The 11,703-nt window shown below is 48.0% G+C and overlaps 1 protein-coding gene across 1 annotated transcript; it reads left to right on the top strand.

Annotated features, from left to right (window-relative positions):
• The first annotated feature begins 111 nt into the window (after nucleotides 1–111).
• On the top strand, nucleotides 112–7,063 carry PTRHD1 (peptidyl-tRNA hydrolase domain containing 1). The gene is made up of 2 exons (XM_045011390.1): nucleotides 112–480; nucleotides 6,745–7,063. Exons 1-2 carry the CDS (start codon nucleotides 139–141, stop codon nucleotides 6,913–6,915), a joined length of 513 nt encoding a protein of 170 aa, XP_044867325.1. The 5' UTR covers nucleotides 112–138; the 3' UTR covers nucleotides 6,916–7,063.
• Nucleotides 7,064–11,703: the final 4,640 nt, after the last annotated feature.

Here is an 11,703-nt window from a genome sequence, read left to right on the forward strand (position 1 = left end):
TACAACAAGATGGCGGCGCCCGCTTTGCTTTCCCAGCCTGACGTACGTGTTGAGTGAGTCCGTACTGGAAAATGGCGGTGAGCAAACCCTTTTCCCGGCATGCTCCGCGTAAACGTCACCCCGATTCCATACGAGAAGATGGCGGCGCCTGATTTATTTTCCCAGCATGCCGTGCGCGATGATGCCGTACCGCAAGGTGGCCGTGAGTGCGCCCCTTTCCCGGCATGCTCCGCGCCTCTCCTTCCCGGAGGGCTTCCGTACGCTAAGATGGCAGCGCCCGGCGGTAGCTCGGCGCGAGCGCTGGTGCAGTACGTGGTGCTGCGGGGGGACCTGCAGCGGGAGCCGCTCTCGTGGCCGCTGGGGGCCCTGGTGGCTCAGGCCTGCCACGCGGCCCTGGCGGTGGTGCATGCGCACTACGGGCAGGCGGACACCGGGGCCTACCTGGCTGAGGGGGGCAGCATGAGGACCGTGGTGCTGGAGGTGAGCGGGGCGCTATATGGCCCGCGGGCGTTGGGGCCGGGGCCCATGGGGGGAGCCATGGAGGTCGGGGCCTTGGCAGAGCAGGGTGCCAGCAGTGCCCCTAGTGGGGAGAAGGAGAAGTGGGGGGCAAGGGGCCCATGGTGGGGAGTGGGGCTGAGGCCTGTGGGGAGAGGGGTCCCAAGAGGCCCTTGGTGGGGCTCCAGCAGCACGAGGACCACACGTGCGGGAGATGTCGGAGGGCAGGTTTGTGCAGAGCTGGGCGCTCTGGGTATAATGCAGGGGAAGGGAACAGCCCCCGGGGGGCCCGGCTTCATCTAGCGCCAAGCAGTAGGTCAGTGCTGCATTTCTCATTCCCCTACGTGAGGGCGAAGCCTGGGACGGGGCTAGTGCTGCTCCCCGTGTGTGTGTCCGCGCACTAAAGCCAGGTCCTGTCAGAAGGAGGAGGTGCCAGCCTCGAATCTCTGTGAAGTGAACCAGGAAAATGTCCTGCAGAGCATCCTGGCATGGATGCAGGTGCCTGCATAGGTTCATGGCTCTGCAAAGTATCAGGCTTTACCTCCAGCACTGTCAAAGCACAGGACATTTGGCAGCCCCTGCTTTAGGGATGGCAGATAGCAGGTAGGGCTGTAGAAAAGTAGGCCAAGCAGAGCAAAGCCAGAGCATCTGGTCACCCTGTAGCTTCTATTTTGATCCAGTTGCTCATGGAGACTACAGGTTCCAGCAGATGTAGACTCCACAAGTCATTTGAATTCTGGAGCATCAAGTCTCAGCTGTCAATTGGATTAAAGAAATTCCATTGGCATAAAGAGAGAAGCAATTGTCAGGACAGTTAAATCTGATACAGTCAAATATCTGTCCAGTAGGACATTGCAGTACAGGAATTTCTATACCATCTGACGGGTATTTGTTTACTTCTAAACTGTGAGATGAGGGCGTGGCAGATTGCAACACTTTAGAAAGCTGTGTTTATCCAACACTTCAGCATACAAGTAACAGCACGTGTAACAAATCCCCACCACAAGCCAGTAGCACATTGCTTGAGTTATTGAAATAGTTTTGTTGCTCGGCCATAGTTGAAGGCTGCTGTATATGTAGACTAGTTGTGAGGGACACCACACGCACTTCTCAAGCAACTTGCACGTTAGTGGCCTTGCTGTGTGGATAGAATGTGGCATTGTATCCCATCTCAAATCCAGGTAGTCCTACTGAACCTCCCTCCTGGCTCTTGGCCTATTCATATGTATGAGCATAACATGAATACTTCAGGGGGAAATTACCTAGTCTTTAGCAATCTTTGCCTCTACCAAAGGCAGTGTGGTCGGTGGCTATAGTATGGGACTGAGAGTCAGAAAATCTGGGAGCTGTTCTGCCAGCTTCACCATACAGTTCCTGTGTGACCTTTCTCTACTTCATTTCCTCATCTGTAAAATGGGGATAATGATGAAAAGTGCTGTATGATGGCAAGGTTTTATTGTTTACCTTGTAGTAGAAGTGGACTATCTGTCCATGCTATTCTTGGCATGAGCTAGTGCTATCAGTCCCTCATTCCATATAAACTAGCCTCATACAGACGAAAAGCATAGTTGTGAGGCTGAGTCACAACTATTAAAAAGCATCCTTCCCTGTTGTTCCTACAGCCTGTTGTAATAAGTCGTCATCTCTTCCCCCTAACATGTCTATTTCAGCAGCTGCATTTGCTGGCAGAACTGAGGGTTGGTTTGTCTATTGGCAGTGAAAGATCAGTAGGTGGCAATAGTTCTTTTCAAAACTAACTTGTTGCAGCTTTGAGACACTTATTTGGGAACTGTCTGCATACGGAGTCGGTTTCGTTCTGTCTGTATTCTGGTATAGCCCAACTGAAGTAATGCATGGGGGAAGCTCATTCAATCTGCAGTCGTGTGTGGAGCATCTCTAAAATTGCTCCTGTTGGTACCTGTCTGGCTTCAAGTCTTGGTTTTCATACACATGCTGAAAGGGCACGCTGATATTTTGTTAGCCTCGAGTTATGGTCTGATGTCACAGTAAGGCTTTTTCAATGTTCTATAGAAAATGCCAGCCCAGCACTGTGCAGCCAACCTAAAATGAAAAACCCGCCCTTGAGAGCTATCCTACAATGATATGGTACCATCTACTACTTTGAAAATGAAACCTAGACCCAAAGAATGTCCACTCTAAACTAGATGGATAATGCAAGGAAGAGGCTACGAATCAGGGAGAGGGCAGGGAGGGAAACCAGAAGATATACTGTAAAGGAAGCAGCAGCAAGGTTTGCAAGAGCCTGGATGTGTGGGGAGAGATACTGAGGATGCAAATCTGAGTGACCAAGAAGAGGTTTGAGTACTCAGCTGTGTGAGAGTGAGATGGTAGAAAGAGGGCTGGTGGGGATAGAATGGCAGCTCAGGTTGATAGAACAGTGACATCTAGGGGGTGATGTTGCGGAGGCAATGAGGGGAGACGGTAAGGGAGGAATTTCCCATGAAACAGATTTGTATTGCGCATCCAAGGGGTTATCACACATGGGCGTGAGTGGTGTTAAACTGCTCCCTTGCAGAGCCCTCACAGGTAACATCTGATCTCACAGCCATAGGTTCCTTTTACAGAAAGGCAAATGCAGATGGAAAAACTGCTCACAAGCTTGAAAATGCCAGAGGTCATTTAGAGGGAAGAGCATTGAAGGACTCCATGGCCCATCTGTTGAGTTGTCTTGTCACTTCCATGAAAAAAAGTAGATCAGTGTGGTGCTGTGTGGTAGCAGCCTCCTACGCTAACCCTCTGATATGTGGTGTGAGCACCCAGGAAGGAATCTGCTTCTCTGCCCATCACGTGCAGGAGCTGAACATCCCTCTACATGGACAGAATGCTTTGCTTCTAGTTCAGCAGACTGAAGAATGTGGTGGGGAAGAAAAGGAGCAACCTTTATATACACCCTTGAACAATGTGATAGGCAAAGCACCTGAGATGTTTAGTGAGCAGTTATGCAAAGGGAGTTGTGGTGGCCCACAGCGTGTGGAGCTTGTAGGTCCTGGATGGCCATTTCTGCTCATCGCTCCCCATTTCTGAATATGTTGAGCACTTGAATAATCATCTCCATTTATATTGTGCTAATAGTGTGGTATCTAGGTGTCCATCCAACACATGTTGATTGGATTAGTTAGAGTAGTTATCAGTGGTTCAGAGTCATGCTGGAAGGGCATAATGAGTGGGATCCCGCAGGGATCAGTTCTGGGTCTGGTTCTGTTCAATATCTTCATCAATGATTTAGATAATGGCACACAAAGTACACTTATAAAGTTTGAGGACAATACCAAGATGGGAGGGGTTGCAAGTGCTTTGGGGGATAGGATTAAAATTCAAAGTGATCTGGACAAACTGGAGAAATAGTCTGAAGTAAATAGGATAAATGCAAAATACTCCACTTAGGAAGGAACAATCCGTTGCGCACACACAAAATGGGAAATGACTGTCTAGGAAGTAATACCGCGGAAAGGGATCTGGGGGTCATAGTGGATCACAAGCTAAATATGAGTCAACAGTATAACGCTGTTGCAAAAAAAGCAAACATCATTCTGGATATATTAGCAGGAGTGTTGTAAGCAAGACATGAGAAATAATTCTTCTTCTCTACTCTGTGCTGATTAGGCCTCAACTGGAGTATTGTGTCCAGTTCTGGGTGCCACATTTCAGGAAAGATGTGGACAAATTGGAGAAAGTCCAGAGAAGAGCAACAAAAAATTATTAAAGGTCTAGAAAGCATGACCTATTAGGGAAGATTGAAAAAATTGGGTTTGTTTAGTCTGGAAAAGAGGAGACGTAAGTTTTCAAGTATGTAAAAGGTTGTTACAAGGACAAGAAAGAAAAATTGTTCTTCTTAACCTCTGAGGATCGGACAAGAAGCAATGGGCTTAAATTGCAGCAAGGGAGGTTTAGGCTGGACATTAGGAAAAACTTCCTAACTGTCAGGGTGGTTAAGCACTGGAATAAATTGCCTAGGGAGGTTGTGGAATCACCATCATTGGAGATGTTTAAGAGCAGGTTAGACCTGTCAGGGATAGTCTAGATAATTAGTCCTGCCATGAGTGTAGGGGACTGGACTAAAGGACCTTTCGGTCCTTTCCAGTTCTATGATTGTCTGATAAATCCCCCATCAGAGTCCATGCCCACCAGTCCCCTGGAAGAGAACTCCTAACCCCACTCCAGATGCAATCAAAATTCACCTCCATTTAAGCATCTGATCCCATTTAAGCCCATACTTAGGGCTTGTCTATGCCAGTGGTCTCCAAAGTTTTTTGATCGCGCACCCCTATCAGTAAAAAATTTTGGAGCACACCCCCTCAATATATATGTATTTATGTATCAATTATATACATGTACTAATGCTAATATTATGTACATTATAAAACATATTCAAAAAATAGAAATTAGAAAAGGATGAGAGATGAAAAACTATTTTAAAAACAATTTTATTTAACTGTACAAAAAACCTTTTGCTCTCAAAAATAATATTTTTTAGTGAGCGCAATGTGATTGAATGCTTCATTCTTTCTGAAAATCTTGGTTTAACACTTGTGATATAGCGATTCAAAGGTCTGGATTAGGGTTAGGAAGGATGCTCGGGGCTGGAGGTGCGGGGTTTGGGATGGAGTTGGGAGTTAGGGTGCGGGAGAGGGCTCAGGGCTGGGGGGTCTGGGAGGGAGTTAGGGTGGGGGTGTGGGGTCAGGGTGGGGGTGCGGGAGGAGGCTCAGGGCTGGGGCAGGCAGGAGGTGCAGAGCAGTTATCTGGGGCAGCTCTTGTTTGGTGCAGGGGGTGCAGGTGGCTCTGTGCAGCGCGGCACCGCCCCCATGGCCACGATTCTGGGAGCTGCCCCCCGACCCTGCCCCCAGCAGGCAGGGCCACCCGGAACGCAGGGGCTTTAGGGGCTGTGGGCCCTGGGCTGAGGCTCTAACACGCCTTTCAGAATACAGCCCTGCGAGCAGGGGCCAGAGGACTCGGGAGGAGCAGGGGCAGCGGCGCTCTAAAGGGGAAAGCACTGCTTCTCTCCCGCCGCTGGCTGCGCGGCTGCCCCGGCTCCTCCACAGGCCGGAGGACGCAGGGCCGCATTCTGAAAGGGGCTTTAGAGCTGCAGGCCAGGGCCCCGGGGCCCCCTCAGCCCTGCAGCCCCTAAAGCCCCTGCGTTCCGGGTGGCCCTGCCTGGCCGGGGGGGAGGGGGGGAGCTTCCCTGCTCGCTCCCTCCCTCCTCTGGCTGCCCTTTTTCCCCCTCCTCCAGCGGCGCTCCTCCTGCCATGCCCCCCAACGGATCGAGTTGCGCACGCCCTGCGGTGCGCGCACCCCACTTTGGAGACCACTGGTCTGTGCTGCTATTTTCTTTTTGACTAGCTAGACTGGCAGCGCCCCCTAGTGTATATGCAGTGTAAGCTGACAGGAGGAGGTTTTTCTACTGGATAGCTAAACCAGTGCTCTGAACACTAGGAGCTATACCATCAGGAGCACTCTTCTGCTGTCTCAGTTGCATATACATCATAACTGTGTCACCTAGGGGTGCAGGATTATTTTGTAGTATAGATTAAACCTTAGATTCTGAGCTTCTTAGGACACAGACTGAGAGAGCTGTTAAGTGCTATGCACTCTCCAGCGTGTTATGTTACTAATCACCTGTGCCCTGTGGCAACACTTTTTTCCCAGTAATTGTCCATGGCTGCTCCTTGAATCACAGGAAAGCAGATTCTGCCAATCACTCCTGGTATTTTTTTGGTGGTAGGATTTCTCTCCCGTAGGCAGATTTGCAGACTTGAGTTACCCTCAAGAATTGGACTTATTTTGGACAAATATATAAAATGGAGGCCTTGCCTCCATTAAGGAACACTAGGTACTTATGGCAGCGTCACCACTATGTCCTGGCTAACTTTGTGTGAGTCTCTTGAAGTTTCACTGGTAGAGTTATTCTTTTTCTCTTCCTAAAAAGCTGTGAAGTATTCTGCCCCAACAACGATTGCCACATTCCATCCCAGAACTGGCTGCATTTCAGCTGCATGCGGGTAATTCTTCTCTCTAGATTTTGCACACACAGTTGAAGTGCTTTGAGATCCTTCTGATACTGTGTAACTAGAAAGTGGTGGTGGAATTGTCTGCGTGTGTGGGGAGGAGCAGTACGGAGGTGGAAGTTCTGATCAGTCAGCACAAGGGCTGCCTTTGCTGCTGGCTTCCCATGGCAATCTCACATTGAGCTCACAGTGAATTTTTCACACCTCCTCCTCCTCTGTTTTCTAGGCCCTGGATGAGGGTGCCTTGAAGACGTTAGCTGAGACTCTGAAGCAACACAACATCGATCACAAAGTCTGGATAGAGCAGCCAGAGAACATAGCTACTTGCATCGCACTCAGACCCTACCCCAAGGAGGAAGTGCACCAACATCTGAAGAAGTTCAAATTGCTCAAATGACCTTTACCCTGGCTTCCCATTAGAGACCCTTCACCTTCATAGTGTCATACAGACTTAACCAGAACATGTAGCTTTCCTGGGTGCGTCTGGCTGTAAAAATGGTACAGATATATATGGAGACAATAAAGCTGCATGTGTCCTAAAAGCATCATTTTTAGATGCATCTGCTGAAGAACATAACACTTTTACTGCATGTTGCTGTTAAAGCCAATGCTCTTCAATGGAGATGATGACACACTCCTGTCTTTCACTTCCATGGAAAGGGATTTTGGTGGAATGTACGAATGCAGCTTATTCCAGAATAAATATTCACTTATCAGCCTTGAGCCATCAAAATTGCAGTGAGCAAAGATGGAAAAGATCTAATGGGACACTTAGTCTGTGTCCCAGCCAGAGTGGACTTTTTCCCTACAACAAACTCACTAGGTTGTGTCAATTCTCATTTTTAGATGTCTCCAGAAATCCACTGCATCCAGGGGGAAATTATTCCCTAGACCAACAGGTCTTGCTTTCTAGGGCAGAAGTTTTCTCGGACATTCAGCCTAAATTTCACCCCATTACTCCTATCTCTGATGCTGAATTCTTCTCCTGCCATGGCCCATAGAGAATAGGGAGTAGAGAGATGTCCTTTACTTTGTCTTTCAGTCCTGCTGGAACTGTTTTAGTTCCGTCTTCCCTTAAGTCAGTTCCTCCAGGCCTCTCATCCTCCGTGTTGCTCCTCTCTGAGCTCTCTCCAGTTTGGGTCTTCCAAATAATGAGGCACCCACGTGCAGCCTGCCCTCTAACAGCTGGGGTGATGCCTCTGCATATGCAGCCCCAAATCATAGCTGCTGTATCGCGTAACAGGCCTGCGGTTACACCCAGGTTTGCAATCTGTGGTGCTCGATTGTGCTTTAGGTCTCCCAACACTACCGCTGCCTGGCTTTCTCCCTTCCATTGCCTCCCTGTGAAGCAGCAGAATTGTCCACAGCTGTTTGATTGTGGGGAGCAGCTCTTGTTAAGTGCTATAGGGTAGCTTTCTGTTGGCAGTATTAAGTAACTTGCCACAACCTATAATTTGGGCCCTCAGATAAGATCCAGCTGCGTGTATGGCACTGCCAGCTGTTCGCTTGCTTCCCCGTAATATAGATGCCAATGGAGGGGGGTGAGGACATCACTACTTACAAGGATTTGAAATGAGCAAATGCTAAGAAAGGGGGAGTCGCAGAATGAAATCAAGAAAGGGAAAAATGTAGGTTGAATACAAGGAAAAGCTCCTGGAGCTCTGAAGCCCCGATGACTAGTGTACGCTGGAAGGAGCATTCCTGCACCCGTCACAAGGGGATGGAGTGGATAATCCAACTGATCTCTTCCCTCTCTGATTTCTGTATGAGGGATCATAACTGTCAAATAGCTGCCCTGTGTGACACTGTCAGCTCTGCTGCTGCTCAGCCTTGGTAGCTTTTCTTAGCCTCTTTCTACATACGGGGAGCACCCAACAACCTCACTATCAGACGGGCTTCTCCCCAGTTTCTCCCCTTTTACCTTTGTTTCAACTGCTGCAGCTCTGCATCCAGCAGAAGCCCTGAGGTTGTTTTCCCCTAAGCAAAAGACGAGAGAGAGCTTAAAAATCTGTTTTTAGCACAGGGAATGAGTAAATACAAGCGGTGCTAGGACGGAAGGAGAGTGTTACTGAAGATACAGCTTTGCCCTCTGGGACAACTGTTCAAAGCTCCCAGTGCTAAGCACTAATGCATTGTGCATTAGGCCTCATTTCGGGCAATTTCTTTTGCCACATGGTTGCAGGGTCTAATGGGGAGTTTTAAATAAACCCAAGTGTCTTGGTTCAAGCCAAACATTTAGCTTGTCACCCCAAGGGGTTAATATGATATGGATAGAAATGGTTAGTGATGCTCGTCAAAGAGGGGGTTAGTGACGCTATTTTTTTGGATAGGATTTAGATTATTCCACGTGTTGTTACAAAGCCAGCCACACTGGGCTGATGGCCCAGAGCTAGAAAGGGAAACAGACGGATCTAAAAGCACTGTCCAAGCTAAAGGAAATGCCAAAACTAAGATGCTAGCACTGCTGGTGAGAGAGTGCCTCACTCCCTCTCCATATGTGACCCCACGCAGCGTAGTTCCTAAGGGAAAAGGCTTGACTTTGTTTTCATAAACCAGGTGAGTTCTTTATCCAGGTAAGTCTCCTTTGTTCCTGTGTGGCTGTGACTCTGCAGTTCTTATTTCAATGGAACTGGGTTGAAAATAAACATGGTTTTCTTTACCAGTCTCATGTTTGCTCTGGCTTCAGCTTACCGGGTTTGCATACTGAGCTCTGTTACTAAGAGACCCCTTAGAACTGGTTTGAGGGGTTATAGATCCCCAACATCCAAGTACAGCTGCTCCTGCATCCACCCATGAAAGCCAGAGCAGATGTGCCCCCAAAGGATCACTATTTCAAACCTGCTCCCATCCTCTTTCCATCAGAGCAACTTTCCTCTGGGATTCATAGCGATGCAGGCCCATGCATTTGCCAGGCCGCTGGGAGGAGATGTATCCTATGCAGCACTCACCCTCTCTTGGCTGCAAACCAAGCATGTCATTGGCTATGTGATGGCCTTGAGTTCTGCCCCATGGTGCAGGAACCAAACCAGTACCTGCAGTCTACTTCAGGTTATAGTCCTGACAAGACTTCTGCTGCCCTTGATCACGAGCGAGTGGAAGAGGTGCTTGTGGGTGGTGCCTTTGGCTTTTCAAATACTGTACCACTCACGCCCTGGGAACAAAGCCTGGTTGTAGCTAGCCCTCTGAAAGGGGCGTGCACCTGTGGCCTGATCAGTAATCCTCCACCTCACCACAGCCACATAAGCAAAATCTCTCTCTCTAAAGAAAATGCTGTTGGCGAGGCACCAGCTTTAACAAGCGCTCTACTGATACATGGTTCTCTACCTTCTTAGTAATGTGAATCAGCATAAGTTACATTGCGTCACACAGGTCAAGCTGCGCTATATCATGGCGACTGCCATGTAAATAAGGTTAAAGAGGGTGAGGAAAACCCACTGCAGTATTCTACACAAATAGGCTACTCATGGAGGACTCTTGGGCTTTTTCAAAAGGGGCCATCACCTTGTGGGCTGAACAGCAAATAAAGTTTATTTAAATGATCACAGTAGTGGCAGTTCAACTGGGGGAACCTTCCCTGAAAGGGAGGCCTGGGTCCAACAATAATTTACCCGTGGGGAGTGACTTTCAGCCAAGGACCTCTAAGCGGGGGGCAGCCATTAAAGGATTGAGTCACCATGCTCTTGTGAGGTAATAGCCCCACTGTAAATGAGGGGCAGAGAGGGGGAGTGAATCACCCTAGAACACCCAGTAGAGAAGTTGGGGGTAGAAGCCAGGTGCCCTGAGCCTCATTCTCTTGCCGGATCAATCTCCCTTCCTACGATAGGGCAAAATACTATTCCAATGGACTAGTGGTGCAGGAGCAAGGCCATAGTTATTTTCATCCAGGGTTGGAGCAGGCCTGTCCCTCCCCCAGAAACTAACAGGGAGAGAAGGGCTTGGCCATGTTGTCCCTGCTTGGGATGGACGGCATTTTCACTCCATTTCTCCTTTATAGTCTATAGGTTTCCTATTTAATCAGTTCAGTGGCCCTTGGAAGGACTAGAGGAAACAGACTGCAACTAGAAAGCCAATTTTTAAATGACTTTATTTACAACAAACAGTATAATTAAACATTGACTAAAGCTGATATTGTAACAGCAGAAAGCAAGAGTAGTCAAGCAGCTGAAGAAATATGCCTCATTTTAAATACAGGAAAAATATTCAAAACGAGTCACACTTGAAAATGGCATGTATTTTAAGACAAAAGTGCTCTTTAAATGCCTCATTGCACATTAGAGCTGCTAAATGCAAGATTGATCAATTTTCCATCTTTTATCTCCATTTACCCTAAGCAGGGGAAGCCTAATGAGGAGATTTTTCACAGTGTAATGTGAATTCAACTTTAAGTAGGATCAGTGAAGATAAAACAGTTTTCTAGCCAAACCAAAATACAAATCCGTCCCTCAGGGTTATGTTGGGGCAATTTTTAAGAATAGCAAAATTGCTTTCCTCTATGGGAAGTTTTTAAAAAAGCAATTAACAAATATGAAGCACTTTTAAAAAGAAAATAATTAGGATCTCCAGTGACTGATTCTCTTCTCATTCCCGTAAATTGGGAGTAACTCTGTTGGCCTCGCTAGTCACACTAACCTAAAACGAGTGGGAAGTCAGAATTCCCCCCACCTTTTTTTTTTTTTAATAAGGAGGAAATAGCAGCTTCACTAACGTTCAGTCTAACCAGGCAGCAGAGACAGCAATTGGTGGGGACTGAGAACAACACTCCTAGCTTCAAAACCAGTAGTTAGTTCCTCCCTAGATGGAAAGCCGTGACTAATGTAACCTAAAGCTACCCATGTTTCAGTGACCTGAGTTACAGGCCATAGCAACATGTAGGACCCCCAGTGCTGCTACTGAAGCTATTTAATAGGCACTGCTGCCCCTGCTTTCATCCAGGCATTTCTAAAGCATTGTTGCCGTTTGATCACGGTGCACGTTAAAGCGTCTGAGATGTTTGAGGATGGTTTGGAAGTGCTGCTGAAGAACAGAACCAGGGCCATCGGCCCATCTTATGCCATGGCAGCTGGGGACAAGGGTGGACAGCATCTCACTGGGGTCAGGCAGAGTAATGTTCTTGATGCCCTCGTCACTGAGTCAATACCAAGCCCAAGCATGGAACTAAAGGCACCATTGTTCAGACAAGATGTAC

The sequence above is a fragment of the Mauremys mutica genome, chromosome 3 (genome assembly GCF_020497125.1).
Source record: "Mauremys mutica isolate MM-2020 ecotype Southern chromosome 3, ASM2049712v1, whole genome shotgun sequence".
Classification (NCBI taxonomy): Eukaryota; Metazoa; Chordata; order Testudines; family Geoemydidae; genus Mauremys; species Mauremys mutica.